At 31.4% G+C, this 20,544-nt stretch overlaps 1 protein-coding gene across 2 annotated transcripts; it reads left to right on the forward strand.

Moving 5' to 3' along the window:
- Nucleotides 1-52: 52 nt before the first annotated feature.
- On the forward strand, nucleotides 53-20,144 carry LOC148626698 (cysteine protease ATG4B-like). 2 transcript variants are annotated; one of them, XM_088570906.1, is made up of 12 exons: nucleotides 53-166; nucleotides 1,887-1,988; nucleotides 3,027-3,098; nucleotides 4,615-4,713; nucleotides 6,170-6,268; nucleotides 7,211-7,283; nucleotides 8,069-8,148; nucleotides 8,995-9,215; nucleotides 9,802-9,880; nucleotides 12,129-12,268; nucleotides 14,486-14,648; nucleotides 15,697-20,144. In XM_088570906.1, exons 1-12 carry the CDS (start codon nucleotides 148-150, stop codon nucleotides 15,756-15,758), a joined length of 1,209 nt encoding a protein of 402 aa, XP_088427032.1. In that variant the 5' UTR covers nucleotides 53-147; the 3' UTR covers nucleotides 15,759-20,144. The 2 variants fall into 2 exon arrangements, with proteins under 2 accessions (XP_088427032.1, XP_088427033.1); XM_088570907.1 differs by lacking the exon at nucleotides 15,697-20,144 and having other exon boundaries at nucleotides 14,408-14,546.
- The last annotated feature ends 400 nt before the right edge of the window (nucleotides 20,145-20,544 follow it).

A 20,544-nucleotide genomic window follows, 5' to 3' on the forward strand; every position in this document is an offset into this window, starting at 1 on the left:
TAAAAAGATCGATTCTGACCAATGAAAGTCGTCGTAATAGAATCTTTGGAAAATTCAATGTTATGATTCGTTCTGATTTCCTCGGGGTTATTCCTTAACTTTGTAGGAAAAATGACCAACTGAAAAAACTTGTCAGCAACAAAAATAATGGACTTTCTTACGGAAGGTTTGTTGCTTTCAGATCCTGTTCTCTCCATCCAAGTAACTTAATACAATATTTTAGATTTAAGATCCCCGGAGATCCCCTGTCTATTAGCACCATTTTCCTCCGAATAAAGGTCCAGTAAGGACCGCTTATTATTTGACAGACTGATGTCTGACATAATGGTAATCTTTCCAAATATGGAAACCACTGACAGATTGTCAACAATTGAACACGTTTAACCGATGATTACACATATTATGTCCTGAAAGTTTAATGGCTAATACCAAAAACAATAGAGATCTGTCTGATCGTTTCATGAAAGACGCTAGTGCATTTTTACAAAATGTAGTTTTTCAGCTTTGTTCAACCAAATTCATTTAAAGAAAATTGCCAGTACAATAATTTTTAATTTGTTGTAATCCAACAACTTACATGATAGCTGAACAAAGATAGGAAATTTACTTCTTTTGTAAGATTTAAGAATTGCAAAGACACCATAATCTACAACAATATCAGCTTAGTGCTTTGAATAGTTGTGTGGAAATATGTCTCTGAACTTCAAATTACATGTAATGCTTCTATAATGTATGTATAATATAAAAAATCATGGCACTAATAGAATCAAGTTCCTTTTCCTTGTTCCCCTTTGCAATTTCACCTGATCTTATATCTGTTGACCCCAGTTGAACTTGGTGTAATTGAAGAACTTTTCTTAAACCGAAGATAATGTGAAAGAGTGGAGAAATTAAAATTTTGGTTGATGGTAGTGTACTTCTCTGTCTAAGAACCAGGCAAAAATTATACAAGTTGTGGCCTTTCATTAAGAGGGTGTACCAGGTACTTTTACCCTTCTAAGTTTCTATTTTCAAAGGTACCTCCAGAATTATGAAAAGTAGCCCTACAAGAGAAAAGGTACCTGAAATGCAAAAAAAATAATGAAACCCCTGGCACATAAAGAAAAAAAACCCAGAGATTTTGTTGCATTATCCAAGTATTGATACCTCACAACCTCCAGAAATAACAATTAAAGTGTTGTAAAGTTTGCCTTTTTAAGATATTGATGGGTCAAAATTAGTTGTGATGCACTATGGATAAATGGTTGGAAAATTTTCCTTCACTTTTTCCCAATATAAGCAGTCAAAAAATATCTAAGTCACAGATGCTTCAGGATAAATTTATATAGCTTTTCAGTTGTTTTCTAGATGTATTGAATATATTTTACACAAAAATAGTTGATGAAAATGGTTTGCCACCCATTGCCTGATTTTCACACAGAATGGTACTTAAGTATTTCAATTGTTACTTGTGTCACTAATTTTATCTGTGGGTGCACACCACATGACAATTTATTTTCTAAAACCTGCAATAATCGGCAGTAAGCACAGTGTGATGATGTAATAGTATCATGCATGTGTGAAGATAAAGGCATTATTTGATGACATCCATGCTAAATTGGTAAAGGGCAAGCTCCATCTAGTACATGGATATTTTAGTCTTACACAATTTCTGAAAAAAAAATTGTGCAGCAATTTTTTTTATCATGTTCAACTTTAAGTTCATGTTTATTTTCACTTTATTACAAACTATCGTCTTTCCACTTCTATTGTGCTCTATTTGAATCCAAGACTAATTCTTTATATTTTTAAACTTGAATTCTACAGACAACCATACTTTTTTTAAGTCTATTTTTTCATGATATGTGAATAAATCTGTCCATAAATGCTGATTTTTTTCTCTTCAGTTTCAACATTTACCTATGAAGCAGCTGCCCCAGTATATGAAGATTTTCCACAAACAGAAGAACCATTATATTTGTTGGGCAAAGCTTACAGTACATTGTATGGTAGGTAAACTATATATATGTGTACTTGTCCAGGGTGCTAAAACTTTAATAAAAGTAACATTTTCTCATGGAAATTTGTATTACTGTAAACCGTGAAATTTTTGTGGCATTTTTATTTTCGCTATTTTCACAGTAATACCTGTAACGAGAAAATGAAAATGTCTTGAACTTTTTTTTCAAAGAATATTATTCTATAATTTGGAGAAAGATTACAAATTTAAAACTGTGGTAAATTGATCACAGAATTCAGGTAAAAAAATATGGCATGATTTCCCAGTTTACAGTATCAATTTTTATAATTTGAATTTATGGTTGTGGATTAGTGATGTAAATGTTTGTATGGTTTGTTGCTGAAATTGTAAGGAAATTAGTTGTCTCATTCTCTTTGTAATATGAAGTTTTGGTATTTTGATTAACAATATCCATGTCTGAAAAAATGAGGACATTTGTTTTCAAGCAGTAGTCAACATTTACAATGTACATGTAGCTAATTAGATTTGTAACAAATAAATTATCAGTTTTCTCTAATCAAAGGAGATTAAATTATTTTCAGTATGAGTTAAAGCCAGTTCTTAAAATACTGTTGTTTATCTATTGAGGTTGGAGAAATCTGTTCATCCACAAGTTGAAACTCTTTCTCTAAATACAATAAAATTTAGTATTGGATTCAGATTCTTTAAAACTTTGTGTGTAACATCATAAAGAAGAACAAATAGTTTTGAAGATGTTACAATAGTGAATGGAATTAAAACCATCATTTATTGAATACATAAAACTGTGGCATTATCAGTTTATACACAATTGGTTGGAGATGATCAATTTCACTTTAAATTAGAAAAATGTAGATTTATATCCATGTACAAATGCATTTGATGTGCTTACAGTAAATTCTTAAATTGTCATGTAAAGCACAAAAGAAATGGAAAGACAATAGTTTGTAATATTGTGAAAATTAACATGAACTTAAAGTTTAACGTGATACATGTAAATTCAGTTCATACCATGTCTAAATCTGAAGATTTTTTATGCCTGTTTCAGACCGAGATGATTTAAAGTTAGATCTTCTGTCAAGAATATGGCTAACATACAGGAAGAACTTTCCAGCTATTGGTATGATTTATTACATGTATATGCACTCAATAGTTGATATTTGTTAGAATTTTTTTTTTGTACCAGCTAAACATTTGAAAGGAGAATGGGCATTGAAGACTTGTAAGTACATTGTACAACTGAAAATAAATCATTAAGTGTTAAAGTGGTACCAGTAACTGTGAATTCAGAAACTTACATAGTAACTAAGAAAACATTTTAGGACTTCTGAAAATTCTTGCATTAGCAGGACAAAAGAATGGCTTGAAGTTTTCCCATAATTCAAATATTCTTTCCTTTTTATACTTTTTGGTCATTTTCTGGCTATATTTCTGGCAAAAAATGATGTCCACATCTAAGAAACAACTTCACATTTAGTGAATACATTCATTTTTACATAGTTCTTCAAATGTGAAAATGTAAAGATGATTCTTTGGTGTGGACATATTTTTCTGGGTATAAATATGTCTGAAAAAAAAAAACAACAAAAGTTACAACTCTCAGCAGGTTGTGTTAAATTAAATGATGTATAAATGTGATGCCTATACAATGAGCCAAAGTCGCAAAATATTTATTTTCCTAATATTTATATATATTACTCTGTTTTTAACAATTTTTCAGTGCTCACCTTTAGCCACTAGCCCAAAGCCCGGGACTACTAAATATTGATTCAGGCTAGTGAAATGATGAGGTTTTTTCTTGTTTTGGGCTAGTTGAATTCCTATTCATTCCTCCATTATTCGGGCCAGTTGTTGAGAGTTTTGAAGGAAAGGACTGATTTTTATGTCATTTCATAAAAGTTGATCCTTTGGGTCATATTCATAGCCTACAGTCCCACACCTTTGAGAGAACCTATTGGACATTTGAATTTTCTCTCTGGTCACAGCCATTATAGATCCTTTATGATTAACTAAAAACTGACAAAAATCAAATGAACAATACTGAGTTACGGTATGAATAATATCTTGAATATGATGGTGTTTGGTTAAAGAAATAATTGTAGATTTGTGAGAAGATGTTTAGGTGAGGACCTGATAGTAACATGCACTAAAGTGTGAGATTCCTACTCAGCCCTGACATTGCCTTTTTATTAGGCCAAGTAAACTTAAATAGTAGATTTACATCCAACCTTCACAAAAGATATGGGGCAGATGGGAGGATTTCACTGTTTATTTTTCATTCCTTACCATTTATTTGCCAGCCTAGTTTTAGCTCTTTGTAGTATAGATATGTTCTAAATTCATAGTCATGTTAGTTTCGGAGATAAAACATCAGTTTAGTCACCAAGAAATGAAAAATTGTGGATATTATAGCACCTCAATACTAGAAACTGACGTGAAAAAAATCCTGATTTCAACAGTTCCAGCCCCAATTTTTTTTGTCAATTTTTAGGGGCAGGAGGGGATAAAAATCTACTAATTAATTTTATTTGGCCTTATCTAAATTTGATTTTGTGGAGTAACTGTCTCACGGGTATTATGTGTTTGCTAATTCTTTGTTCCACTTTTCAACTTTTGGTTTGTTTTTATGTCTGTAGGAGGGACAGGCCCTACCAGTGATACAGGATGGGGATGTATGTTACGGTGTGGACAGATGATGTTAGCCCAGGCTTTGATTAATAGACATTGTGGCAGAGGTATACATTTGTCATAAAAGAGGACTAAGAGAATATATCTTGATTGAATGAATGAAACAATGAGTTACACATTGTAAAATCAAAAATGATTTGGATACTTTAACTCATTCTTAGATCTGCGCAAAAAGTTAAAAATGACATACATGTATATAACTAGAAAAACTCACTCCCAACCCTAGTAACCGTATGGTGAAATAATAAACTAAGTTATTAAAGAGGGAGTTAATGTTGTTTCAGTCTGAAATACAATCTCACAGTATGCTATATCTATATAATTAAATTGGATTTGTAACAAGTTTTCTGATTGGTTGGTTTTTCTTCAGCAAATCAAGTTATTTTGTATAACTTGCTTTGGTACTGTGATGTCATAATGTTGATCGGTCTACACTGTGATGCTGATAATCCCAAATTAAAAAAATGAATGAATTCTTTACATTTAGATGTGAATCTATTAGAAATTAAATTATATTAAGGAAAATGTGTTTAATTTGAAAAAAATTATTCAAAATGACTTGGTTTGTTGCAGTTTATCCTATAAACCACATAGTTATTTCGTATAACCAGTTCAAAAATTAGAAACAGTGCTTATATAAAGCTTCTGTAAAATGTCAACTGTCCATGATAATGTATTTATTAAAGAAAAAAATTCTAAATTTTGGCAGGAACTACTTTGAATGATTTAGATTTCAGGCATTACTGTGAAAGTACTATTGTTTGTGGGGTACCAATTTTTGTGGTTTTCATAGGTTTTTTCAAACCACGAAATTCGGTTCCCAACTGATAATATATTCCAATTGATGTGTATACCAAAAACTTCAAAACCATGAGTTCAAGAACCCATGAACTTGTTTTTCTTCCCCTATCCATGTAAACTGATATCCACATATTAAAGTACTTTCACAGTATGCTGTCTCACAATGACAAAGTTTGAAATATTTGATACATATATTTTATTTGTAAAGTCAGAAATCATGAACTGATTATGACATTGTTGTAATTTAATGGCATATTTAAGAGGTCATTTTAATAAAATAATAAATAAAAATTTACAAATCAACTGAAATATAAAAAGTTCTCCACTTACAATTTACTAATGTTCTATAACTATAAACTAACTTATATTAATGAGAAATTTTTTTCTTATTTAGACAACAATTAAAAAAAATAACCAAAATAAATTGCCACAAATAAGTTACTTTATTATGATGTACATATCAAACAAAGTGAATTAACTTCCTGAAATATGAAAATACTGAAAACACTAATTTTTCACTATACAGAGGACTGAAAATCATAAAAAATAGTACCCACAAAATTATTTTTTAACACCATATCACATTTACTTCTATAATTTTTTTAAACCGTGAAAATTAATACTTGACAGAATCCCTGAAATTTAGCAGCAAAGAAAATCAATAAGTTTACATTAGTTGATTTACAGTTAATGGTTTTGTAGATTGGAGATGGAAAAGGAAACAATATGATGAGAAGTATAAGAAAGTTTTGGATATGTTCCTGGATAAAAAGGATGCTTACTATTCTATCCATCAAATTGGTAGGTTATAAATTTGATAAAATGTTGCATAAGGGGAAGCTTGAACATGAATGTCTGTATGAAAGATTAATAGGAACAACAACTACAACTGTTAATACACGTTCTCCCTGACCATTCTCCACTTCTCCCTAGTGTCTCTCTGAAAGAGAAGTCACTTCTCCTTGTTTTTCTTAAGTAGCTTTAGCCCTGGTGGTTTCATTTAATTTCTGGGTATCAATTTCCATGGGTATAGGAATAAAGACATTTTGTTGGGTACTTGAATTTTGAGGTTTTGTGGGTCATTAATTTTTTTTTTAAATCAACCATTACTCCGCTTTTCCGGAGTAATATAATTACCATACCCAGACTTTTTACGGTATAATAAAAACAAACATTTTGTAAGCATTTACTTTTTTGTGGTAACATATTTCACAACACTGGCTATTAAGACAGAAGTAATGTAATAATGAATGGAATTTTCATACATGACACATCCATATAAAAATTATGACTACTGTTTTCATTTCCCTGTTTAAGAGTAAATTAAAAGTTCCCATAAGTCAACATTCTTTTGAGTAAAAAACTTGGGCATCATTGCTAGTTCTAAGTTGAAAGAAAATGGGAAACCCTAAGTTTAAGTAATGACACTTTTTGGGACATCCATTGGAAGTGGAGGGATGAAAACAGATGAGGAAAGCAAACGTATCTCCAGCTATCTACTTGTTTTCACACTGAGGTCGCCAGATACATAACAACCACTGATAAGCCATTGACTATCATTTAATTTAACAATTAAGGGTTGACAGTTTCATTTTTTTTACCTATAAGGTGAATGATCTCAAGAGCATGTATACTTTTTTTTAGAGAGCAAAAATGTCTTGCAAAGGGAGATAATTCCACTTAAAATTTGCATTTAATTTATTGCTGTAAATAAATTAAAATTTTATGTATTGTGTATTTTAGCTTCTATGGGAGTATCAGAGGGTAAAAATATAGGCTCCTGGTTTGGTCCAAATACAGTTGCACAGGTTTTAAAGTATGTACACTAAACTGTTTTAATATCATTATAGTAAATGACCATATATTTATACATGTAGTCATATCTAAAAGTTTCAAATAAATTGTTTTCTCATAAAGAGAAGAAGTTCAGTATTAATAATACTGTACAACTATGTTGTAACTTCTTTTTGAGTAATGAATATATTGTCTTTGATGATTCTATAAAAAAATTTAAATTCAAATAAAAAAAATGATCAAGAATGTATTTATTTAGACAGATAGTCTATATACAAAAATGTAATTAATTTGATAGGGAGGGAGTATCAGAGATATCCTATAATGGTAGGGAGTCTGAAATATGAATGACTCAAAATAGTTCTGTTGGAAATAACATACATAATTCAAAAGGGATTGTCTGAAATTTTAATGCAGACAGATCAGGTGTTTTAGGAAGTCTCCCATCTGTCCTTTAACCATAACATGAACAACTTTTATGAGTATCATTTACCATGTTATGCATTTTTTGTCACACTTTTCTTGGCAGCTACTCATAACAGTGGTATGAAATTTGAACACTGTCTTTCTGTATGTATGCCATATGATGGGATCAGTTTTTGGGAAAATTTGACAACAACCTCCTGTTTATCAAGGACTATTTTCATTATATTTTGATTGAAAGTGGGGGTATCACTAGTGAGCCATCACTCACAGATTTCTTGTTATTTTGGCATTTTTTTCTTCATTTTTATTGTACTTAAAAATTACTAAGTCTGTAAGAAGTTTTATATTAGTTCGATTATAGGAGTTTCTTTCTATTGTTAGGAAACTAGTGGTCTTTGACGAATGGAGTTCATTAGCTATACATGTTGCCATGGATAACACCATTATAGAGCATGACATCAGTAAGTTAACATAGATTTCATGTATGATAAAGCCATTCAAAGTTAATTTCATGGTTAGGCTCTTTTTTATCTATTGTGAAGCTGTCAAATCAGCCATTTTTATCACAATATCAATAAAGTAGAAAAGAAAAGCACCCCCATCATAATTTTCTCAGGCTGCGACAATACAAAAGCACCATCATCATTATTTGGGACCAATCAAATAGCAGAAACACCTCCCCTTTATAGGTTTTCATGAAAAAGTGTCATCAATTTGAATTGCCTTACTTTCTTTTTTCTAATGTCATGCTTTCATGGATAAAATATCTGAGAAATTTAGATTTTTTCTTATGATGGATCTGAGATTATGAGGAATGATTGTAAAATTAATATGTATGTAACTGTACTGTAACTAATAAATCAGATTTTCTGATATTTTAATCTATGTTGCTGTCTATCAATCTGTTTGTTTATCCATCAGTATGTTATACTGTAAATGAAAATTTCAGGGAATTTCATTTTTCTATTGTTTTATTCATTCATGTTAAAAAAACTTGAAAGTTGGATTGTGAGATTTTGAAATTTTTTTACGGGGTTTAGTCACTGGAAAGGGGTTTTTCAAATTGAATTATTTTTGCACCAAAACCTTGTGACCTGTGTTTCACCTTTAAAAATTACTTTTGTCTGTATCACATGTTTATTGGGAAGATGAGAGACAACTGTTGAAAACAAGATAATAGACCATCATGGCAGGAGTGTCACACTTATTTTCATAATTGGAATGTCCTTGTTAGAGTTATTGACAAAAGGAGAAGGATAGGTGCATTCTTGCTTGGGCACAGCATTTAATTATGTTTATATTTGTAGGATGTTTGTGTAAACCTGGATATAAAGAAACAAGCTGTGATATTATAGGAATGAACAATATGAAATCTGGTGCTACAGGATGTAGTTCATGTACTGCCAAATCACAGGATAAAAATAAACCTAGTTATATAGACATTACAAAATGGAAACCATTATTGCTATTTTTACCATTACGACTTGGACTGACTGATATTAATGCTGTATATATTGATAGTCTAAAGGTATTCACTGATAGGAAAACATCTGATATTCATTTATTTTCAAATGGATATTTTTTCATCAAATTGGGAGGTCTAGCATTACGTAAACCATGTTTATTATTTACGTACTTCTCTGTCTTAGAATCAGGCAAAATATGTATAAGGTGTGGCACATAATGGAAAAAAAAGGAATTTATTGCATTAACCAAGTATTAATACCGTATAACTTGTAGAAATAACCAACAAAGTGTTTGTTATGTTTGCCTTTATAAGATATTGATAGGTCAAATTTAGTTGAAATGCACTATGCAGAAATAAATGGAATTTTTCCTATATAAGCGGTAAAAAAATATTTACATCACAGATGCTTTAAGATAAATTTAAGTAGGTTTTTGGTTGTATTCTAGAGGTACTGAATATTTTTAAGTTTATTATGAGAATTTCCTGATTGAGAAATAGAAATAGAAACAAGTAACATATGGAAACATTGGATAAATGTGGATCAGGTGAATCAGTAGGGTTAGAAAAATAATAATAATAATTAAAACTGTTATTAGCCAGTTGGTAAACCAGAAAGTGCCAGTATTGATTTAATTTTATTTTTCAGAAATGTTTAAGCTTTCACCAAACTGTTGGTATAATTGGTGGTAAACCAAACCAGGCACATTGGTTTATTGGTTATGTTGGTATGTAAAACTATAGTTATCTCCCCTGAAAATAGATTGAGATCACCTGGTATCTTGTCTTTTAACTTTAATTTTGTTTTATCCCGCAATGAGGTTATTTGTTAAACCAATAAAGGTATACAGTTATTTTTTTGCTGTATCCGTATATTAGCAGGTTGTTGACTTCCTGGCTCCTCCCACTCACGTGATCGGTGGAACTACTTTTTTCTGGTATGCGTAAATTAATCATGGCCGCCACCATAGATACGATATAAACAACTTGCGATTGCGTATCCGGTTAATCTTTTTTTTGCTGTTTTGTTTCGTTTTCACCTGAATGAAATAAAAGATTTTATGTAAACCAAATAATGATTTTGTTAGTATTTTTTTCACCGTCATATATATGGCAAATCCCAAATCTCATTCAGATTTGATTCATTATCAGTTTGCAGATGACTTCCCCTGTCATTTCAGACATGTCGGACTCGGAGCCAGAGTGTCCGTTACAGTTTAATGTAAACTGGTCCCCACTTCAAGAAATTGAAGCATTACAATATGATAAAACTCTTGAAGAGACAAATGACAAGGAAACTGTTATGGTCTTGGATTTATTACTGCCTAAACCCCAAGACAATGAATCAGAAGAACACTACATTATAGATCTGCCCATACAACTGCCTCCTCTTCTTAAAAAATCTCTACAAATATTTCAAATCCCAAAGAAACTAGTGCACAAATTTCACCTCTGAACTCTACAGCCATATACCAAACAGAAACAAGTCAGCTTCCACCTTCAACTTTCATGTTCTTAAAATCGACCTTACAACATTCAAAATATTTGTATTTATTGTTCATTTTACTTATTTGTCTCTTGGAATTAAAAAATTTTGATACATTGCTTATTTTCTTCAAACAGCTTTGACGGATTATATGGTGCAGATTGAATTTCAATGTTTACTGAGTCATGCGCCATGCATATTAATTTTTTTCTTCGGGTTTAACGATCGGGGCTCCTCAGGGGATATGCATTTTAAAATTTTATTTTAAAAATGTACACACGCACAAAACTATTAATATAACAGGATAAAATCAATATAGGTCATTGTCGAAAATTATTGAAGATATGTGTCTTCAGTAATTTTCAACAATGTACCAATATTGTATATATAATGTATGTTGTAAATTTAAAGATATTAATACTGCATTGTTCTCCCCATGAAATTGTACAGTGCATACTGGTGTAGCACATAAACTGGCTAGGGTTTGGTTTGAACAGGTTTATGCAGGGTTTTGTTTGGACAGGTTTCCTGTTTATTCAGTGTTTGGTTTGAACAGGTTTCCTGTTTATTCTGGGTTTGGTTTGGACAGGTTTCCTGTTTATTCTGGGTTTGGTTTGAACAGGTTTCCTGTTTAAGCAGGGTTTTGTTTGGTCAGGTTTCCTGTTTATTCAGGGTTTGGTTTGGACAGGTTTCCTGTTTATGCATGGTTTGGTTTGAACAGATTTCCTGTTTATTCTGGGTTTGTTTGAACAGGCTTCCTGTTTATGCATGGTTTGGTTTGAACAGGTTTCATGTTTATTCTGGGTTTGGTTTGAACAAGTTTCCTGTTTATGCATGGTTTGGTTTGAACAGGTTTCATGTTTATTCTGGGTTTGGTTTGAACAAGTTTCCTGATTATGCATGGCATGGTTTGGATAGGTTTCCTGTTTATGCAGGGTTTGGTTTGAACAGATTTCCTGTTTATTCAGGGTTTGGTTTGAACAATTTTCCTGTTTATGCATGGGTTGGTTTGAACAGGTTTCCTGTTTATGCAGGGTTTGGTTTGAACAGGTTTCATGTTTATTCTGGGTTTGGTTTGAACAAGTTTCCTGTTTATGTATGGTTTGGTTTGGACAGGTTTCCTGTTTATGCTGGGTTTTGTTTGGACAGGTTTCCTGTTTATGCAGGGTTTTGTTTGGACAGGTTTCCTGTTTATTCAGGGTTTGGTTTGAACACGTTTCCTGTTTATGTATGGTTTGGTTTGCACAGGTTTCCTGTTTATTCAGGGTTTGGTTTGAACAGGTTTCCTGTTAATGCAGGGTTTAGTTTGAACAGGTTTCCTGTTTATGCGGGGTTTTGTTTGGAAAGGTTTCCTGTTTATTCAGGGTTTGGCTTGAACAGGTTTACTGTTTATTCCGGGTTTGGTTTAGACATGTTTCACTGTATTATATTATATACATTGTATACATCCATCTTTTTTTCTACATTGTATATATCCATTTTTTTTTCAGGAGATAAACTGATATATTTAGACCCCCACACAACACAGGTCTCTGTAGATATAAATGAAGTATACAGTTGTGATGAAAGTTTCCATTGTCCATACCCGTCAATGATGAATATTCTGGAATTAGATCCTTCCATTGCAGTGGTAAGATATTTGGAGTAACTTCAGGTTTAAAGGTTGAGAGAGAAAGTGTCATAGCAAGCCTAAATTCTAATTGGGAAAGATCATCTGTTAGGATGAAACTGATGTTATTCTATTTACCAATCACCAATGACAAAACTATATATTTTTCATCATAATGGTAAGAGCTTTATATTAAAATTTCAGGGAGAAAGAACAGTGGAAAATGTTGAAGGTGTTGTAAAAGCCAACTAAAAATAATTTCTTGTTTCTTAGGCCCTCTGTCATGTCTTTTAATAATTCCTCACTTCCTAGTTTTATTGATATATAGATAAAAAATCAAAGCACCTCTTTTATAACTTCCTGGATCCGAGGATTAGTAAAAACTGTCTTCATCACTTTTTATAGGCAACGAAAATATTCATTCCTCATACATATTCATGACAAATGGCCTTAGCATCTTTTTATCAATTTGGCACAATATTTTTTTACAGTATAAAGGCATTACAAGTTTTTTTTTTTTTTTTTTGTTGGCTGTAGAAAATTAAAAGGTTGAAATTTCTGTTTCTGAAGATTGAACAAATAGTTAAGATATATCAAAACTTTTAAACTAGATCTTGAATTTTGGTTTTTAAGATCTTTCCTGACATGGGAAAGACCTTGTTTTTCTAATGTTTTTTTTCTTCCAATATTTACTTTGACATGGCCCTGTTTTCTCATCTTTCAAGATATAATTACCAAGAGATAACTTCTGCATGTGCAAATTTAGACCATCGATAGAGCTCAATTTAGTACTTTAACACAATGAACCTGTGAAGAATTTCCTCATCAATTGTAGGAGTTATCTCCCTTTTATTGGTGTTTTTTTTTTTTACATGTTCGCTGCTATTTATTTTTCAGGATATCATGATCATACTTGGTTAACATGTAGATGTCATCATGTTCTATTAGAAAATGACACTGCTAAGGATTTCATTATCATATTTAAGAGTTTATGTCCCTTTAAAACAATTTCTTTCAACCACTCATATCTTGAAAACCATAATAGATGAATCAATCTGAAAATGGTTTCATGATGTTAGTCTCATGTCTCTACAACTTCCTGTTCTAGAGTTTGTTATTGCATCATATTTTAATTATTCATTGTGCTCTGGAATTGCCCAATTTTTTTTCATTTTGTTGCATATGTTCTGTAAATTATCATACAGTTTTCAGATTTGAGATATCTTGTCTTGTTTTGGATCTATTGAAATTTTAGTTCATCAGAGCAAGGGTATTTATTTTAAAATTCACAATAGTCACACAAATGATTATTACACAGAATGAAAGATCTGCTCAAGTACAAGTGTTTGACACCAAGGATCAATATAAAAAAAAACAAATAATACTACAACAACTTAAAATTTTCATATTTTCCAATTGTTTTTGTACATTTCATCAATACCTATTTATAGATTTGATATTGCATCATTTTTTCAAATTCATCATTCTGAAGGTCTAAATGAACACATTTCAAAAATCGATGTATCAGCCCGATATCTCATACATGTTTGAAGAGTAGGGTCATTAAGTGCTAAAATTCAAATTTCTTAGAGGGTAAGGTTGTCGCACATTAAATGAAAGGTCTTTAAGTATACATCCAAAATATCAATGTTCTGTCCAAAAAAAAATGAGTGGTGAGGTCAATGAGTGCAAAAACTGAAGTATTTTATATAGTTAGGTTGTTGCATATCAAATAAAGGTCATAACGTGTAGATCACTAGTATCAATTTTGTTATACCTAAAATGAACACAGTTGGGGTGCAAAATGCAAAAGTTCACAGAAAGTAGGGTTGTTGTATATCAGGTGAAAGGTCATCAAGTTTACATTACAAAAATCATGATAGAAACATTGACAATTGCATTTTGACTAGGTTACCAAGTACAAAAAGCAAACTTTTGTAGAAGGTAGGATGTTACATATACAAACAAAATATCTATACGTGTACATGTATATTACAAAGAGATAGTTGTAAGGGAAAAACCTTTTGGTTGTTTAACAAACAAATGACGTATTATTTAACTTTGATTTTGTTGGACCATCAATCTGCAGTCTGTTCTATACATGTCCTCAGGTAATACATCCCAACATTGTATTGTTTACCACTTCACATGTATATTTAGTAGTTCAAAAAGTTTGGTACAAGGTACTACAGATTTTACAGATTTAATGTACCAGTTTACATGGGCATACTTTAACAGGGATTTTACTGTGGAACAGAAGCAGAATTTGATGACTTGTGTACTATGATCAGAAAGTACATAACAAGTGAGAGTAGGACGCCAATGTTTGAACTTTATGAGACACGCCCACCACACTGGCCACCATACGAACCCTACAGTGGACAGTTTGCTAGCTCGTCAGGTAAAGTTTGTTCTTCCATATTATGATTCTCTTGTTAAAGCATACAAATTTCAATAGTTATTTTAACACTGAATTTAAATGTTGAATATTTTGGATTAGAGATGTTAGAAGCCTTAAAAATTTAGCAAATGACACGTACTGTAAACTATGAAATTTTCATGGCAGTTTTATTATCTCTGTTTTTGTGACAAGACCTGTAACATGAAAACTGAATTGTCGCATGTATTTTCTTAGAAGAACATAGCAGTATATTTTGATGAAAGATCCTGAATTAAAAACTGCACAAAAGTAGATTTATAGCAGAAGCAATGAAAAAAGGTGGCGTGAAAATTTTCCAGTTTACAGTAGATGGACAAATTCAACACACTTTTAAAATTTTACACTAGAGCAAATTAGCAATAAAATACATGATTTATTTTTTGCTTTGATTATAAGTTGATTAAATAATACAATTTTTACTTAAATCAAATTTTTGAGGGAGATCACTATCAAGTGATACCACTGCATGTATTGTTTACCCTCTGATTATCTCCCTCACTGCATGTATTGTTTACCCTCTGTCTGATTATCTCCCTCACTGCATGTATTGTTTACCCTCTGTCTGATTATCTCCCTCACTGCATGTGTTGTTTACTCTCTGTCTGATTATCTCCCTTACTGCATGTATTGTTTACCCTCTGTCTGATTATCTCCCTCACTGCATGTGTTGTTTACCCTCTGTCTGATTATCTCCCTTACTGCATGTATTGTTTACCCTCTGTCTGATTATCTCACTTTATAAATATCTAGTAATATTTACGATTGTCTTGCTTCATGTGAATGTACTTATGATGCCTAACCTCCATATAAAGTTGTAACAGGCCCATTAAATGGTTTAGAAAACTAATTTTCATATAAAGTTTCAACAAAACTATTGAATAGCTGAGATGTCGGTATATGGATGGGGATTTTCTGTAACCCCAAGCTTTTTTCAGTTTGAAAAATAGCACATGTAAAAAAACATACTTTTTAAAAATACTAGTACAATAGACTTTATTTGTTCTTTTAGAATTTGCAGTATTAGATGGAACTGGTTGTGAAAGTGACGAAGAGTTTGAGCTGATAGGATGAGGATTTATTAAATGACATGACATTTAATTAGAGAGTGTTAGCAGTAATCCACATCTTAACTGTTAAGTGTGGTGAATTTTGTACCAACATTGATAACCATTAAAGATTTTTCTTAAAACAAAGCTACTGAATTTTACTGCTATGTAACCATGAGCTAAAGACTCACTCTTTTTGAAGATATCTTGATGTTGTTAAAACAAGCTGCATAGTGTGAGTCAAGACTACCCAATTTTACTTTCATGTTAATTCTGATGTTATAATAACAGATGTTCAAAATGAGTTGTGGTGCTTTCTTTTGTTGTATGAGTATTTTATTGTAAATTGCTATTTGTATTGAAAGGTTTGTTTTTTTCATTGTCGTGTGAAATTTTGCCAGTGTTCACTTATAATTTGACAACTTTAAGACATATGTATAAAATTAGATGTAACACTATTTTTCTTTGTGAAATGAGTGTTTATAGATATTTGATCCATTTATCTAAGGAAAGGTCGTTGAGATTTCTTGTATAATTTATGTGGAGCTCAATTTCATTCATGCGCATTTCATGTACATAATTTCAACTAGAGAAAGTATTATTTATGTTATTCACTTTATACAGATATAAGATTTGTCTGACATTTTAACCCATATTTTGTCTTTTAACATCATTTTAGCATGGTTTAAAGGCATTTATTCATTTTAAAAGGAGGAGTTGTAGAGAAATAACAATTATTTTACTATTTTACATTGAACCTGTCTAAATTGAGCCCTGAATTAGCCAAAACTCTGTATTAACTGAACCCTTAATAAACACAAAACCTGCCTAACCTGAACCCTGAATAAACCAAAAACCTGCCTAAACTTTTGAAAATCAGTTTAAATGGTATGTTAAACCTGGGTAAACCAAATACCTGTCTAAACAGGACAAATTGTACTAGAGTGGTTAGTATAGACAGGTTCCATTTCTAGCAATGTATGGGATGAGTAGATTTGAGGTCCTTCATGCCAAATGATTTTATTGAAGATTTTGGTTGGTAGATGAAGTCTGATAGACCTGACAATGAGTACATATGCCTAGTATGTGATGAAAATTCTAAATACATTGTAACCAATATAAATATTGTACCTTTAAAAACAAATTTTTGGCCAAAAAAACAGGGCAAAAAAATGACCTATCATGGTTTAATGCCAATTTAAACAGATAAAAATTGATCCATTGAGGTTGCCAATCTTGGAATAATGCCCTGAAATGAACAGAATGAAACTCTTAACATAATTAGTTTTTATTGCCCATGTATGGGATCAGTGTCACGTAGCTACCATTGTCAAATCAAAGTAAATATAGGTTTTAGTGGAGTCCGAGTTGCTCATTTACTTTTGTTACTTTGTATGTATGATTTTAGTTACTTTATGTTCTTTGTTGTGTATGTCTGTTTTCCATGTCTGGTCTTTGTCCCTGGATTACATTCTTTTGATTACCGCTATAACCTTGGTTCCCTTGATTACTCTTTTATGTGTTCAGGAAAGAAAGAAACGTTATTGTATTTTACTATTTTTTCCTTCATTTTTTTAAACATTTACCTGGCCATAAAAAAATGTACCATTATGCAGAGCAAACACAATTCTAGTTATATTGCAATCATCATGTCTGTCCATCCGTCTGTCTACACTATTATGTAACAGATTTCTCTGCTTCTGTTGTAGAGAATGCCTAAATGTTTATTACCATTACATGATGACTTGCACTGTGTCTTCTCTCTCCAGTTTGACAGAAATGGTTGAGTGGGGGTATTCTTTGCACAATGTGGCTTGCCATGCAACATCTTGTTATGTTAAAATACTGGTATGTGTGTGTATATTACTGACACTAATTATACAAATATTGTGTATAACTATATGTTTTGCACCTATTTACTTGAATGAATGATTTTATTTCTTTGTTATGTTTTAAAATCTTTATTTTATTTTTATTTTATCCCTAACTACACGATGTCATTTTTCATCCAAGGAATTTTTCTCTATTGACTTAATTGCATTCAAAGCTTTGAAATGTTTGTACTACAGTGATAATTCTTTCATCTTAGGAGGGAGACCTTGGGTAAGGGACACAACTCTTACAAATCACTGGAACGTTTGTATTCAGCATTTTACATCAATCTCATGTAAGCATCAAAGTAACTTGGAATGATTTCATTCTGTTTCAAATGAAAGCTTGATATGCTTTGGTGAAATTGGATATGATGCAAACATATTGTTGATTTCAAGAGTTATGTCCCTTACCCTAGGTCTACCTCCTTAAATTTACATTGTCTTGCAATGAATTTGTGAGCAACTTCATAGGAAAAAAATGCACCATATGTGTTTATATGTTTAAAAACATATGGAAACATATGTTTAAGATCAATTTGGAAATTGCCTATAAAATCACATGGAATTTAAAGTTTTTTTCTGAATAATATGAAAGCCATACTTTTTTCATACATTAAGTCCTATGGAAGAAATAAAATTACAATTTACTTTTTATTTACCTTTTTTTCATTAATTTTTTGTTATTCCTAAACATATGTCTCTCATTTTCCTTTCATGGTGTTCTTAAACATATGAAAAACATGTTGCAATTTTTCTTGTGTAATATCTTTATGTTCTGGTATGTCATGTACATGTAAACATTTCTTCCTTGTTTGATCCTTAGTTAGCTCTTATTTTCCCTGTGTCTTTTAGAAATTAATATAAAATTATTGAATGTTATTGTTCATGGGGTTTGAAAGAGCAGCTGTATTATTAATAGGTATTGGGCTTATAGGTGTGCTGTAAAAGTATTCAAAGATCAACTTAAGTGTGCTTGTAAGTGTGCTCAGAATCTGTCAATTGTTAAACTTCAATGTGCATGTAAGTATGCTCAGCATCTGTAGATTGGCCAACTTCAATGTGCTTGTAAGTTTGCTATCCATCTGTTGATTGGCCAACTTCAATGTACTTGTAAGTGTGCTCAGCATTTGGTGGCCAACTTCAATGTGTTAGTAAGTGTGCTCAGCATCTGTTGATTGGCCAACTTCAGTGTGCATATAGGTGTGCTCAGCATCTATTGATTGGCCAACTTCAATGTATTTGTAGATGTGCTTAGCATCTGTTGATTGGCTAACTTCAGTGTACTTGTAAGTGTGCTCAACATCTATTGATTGGCCAACTTCATTGTACTTGTAGGTGTGCTTAGCATCTGTTGATTGGCCAACTTCAATGTGCTCGAAGACATGTTCAAAATCAGTTGGTTTGTCGAATGCAGTGTACTTAAAAAAGTACACTTAAAAACTCTTGAATGATTTATTGCTGTGTGTTTGAAGATGCTTGAAAGCTATTGAAAGGTCCATTGCAGTGTGCTTGAAGGTTCTCAAAATCTGTCGAATGATTCATTGCAGTGTGCTAGAACATGTGTTTAAAGCTGTTTGTTGAACTACTGTCAATGTTATACATTGTATGAACTGACAGGTCATCTGTATATGTATACCCTTTTCTTGCAATATGTATGTTCAGATACAATTAAATTGAATATGATTGAGTTTTTAGGACAAGGTTGGTAACAAGGGGCCAAATAATGTTCAAAATGTAATTTCTTGTGGATTTCAAAGAATTTTTAAATTTCAGTGAACTTCCATGTGCCCGCTTTAACATAGTCAACAATGTGCTACAATGCACTTGTTCATAGCCTCTTTGTTTTTAACAAAAACTTTTTAGTCTGAAAAGGTTACTTTTGCACAGGTTTAACTGCAATGACTATGTTTTATATTCTGTAGAATGAGATTTTTAGAAATGCAATTAAACTAGATATCTTCTTACATGTTATGTATTTTCTGTTTGCAGATTGTAGGGTTGTCTTTTCCTTGGGCAAGAATCTTGTTTAAAGTAAAAAATCACACTTTTTTATTCTAATATTTTTAATGTACATGTAACAGACTGATTATTGCAACATAACTTTAGAACCTTGTGTAATTAAGAAATGAAGTAACAAAAACACTTTGTCATGTAAAACATATGAGAAAAAAAAGACTGAAAAAAAACCAAAAAATTCCAAAGATACTTGCAAAAAGGGAAAGTAACTCTGTAAGAAAAAGACAACTCTTGTAAACATAATAAAAAAAAATTATAAGTAATATATGAGATGTATTGTGAAAGTATTATTGTTGGTGGTGTACAAATTTTGATGGGTTTGGTAAACCTTAAAATTGGCTTCTCTAAGAACTGATAATTTTTTCCTTCATCATGAAAATTGTTATCCACGAATAAAAGCACTTTCACAGTAGTTGAGATTTGAAATTTTGTAGTTCATTACTTTTTGTTCTGATATAAATCTTTCATGTATAACTAAATCTCCTTGGTTAATGACAAATGTGAATAAACTGTGATATTGACTTGTTGTAGTGAGTATTTATTACAATTTGTTCTTTTTTTAAGTAGCAGCCTTAATGAAAATCGGAAAGGAAGTGATTCATTCATGTCAAAAACTCACCAAATTCTTTTTTTCTTATTCAGAAATAGTAATAGACCACATAACCAGTCTTAGTTTTTCATTTGGGTGTTGTGCTTTTGAGATAAAATTATATTGATTGTAAATGAAATTTGTACTTTGCAAGAGTTATTGTCCTTGATTTGGTTGATATATGTGGGAGATGAATATGTTTTTTCCTCCAAAATACAGATCTGTATTATACTGTACAAAACTGAATATGGTTACATAAAAACATGTATGTAAAGAAATCAAGCATTGTTTGTTGGATGGATTTTCCTGCACCATGAATCACTTCTACTATA

Source organism: Perna viridis, chromosome 2 (assembly GCF_037379345.1).
Source record: "Perna viridis isolate PV_CMFRI_1.1 ecotype Kerala chromosome 2, ASM3737934v1, whole genome shotgun sequence".
In the NCBI taxonomy this organism is placed as follows: domain Eukaryota; kingdom Metazoa; phylum Mollusca; class Bivalvia; order Mytilida; family Mytilidae; genus Perna; species Perna viridis.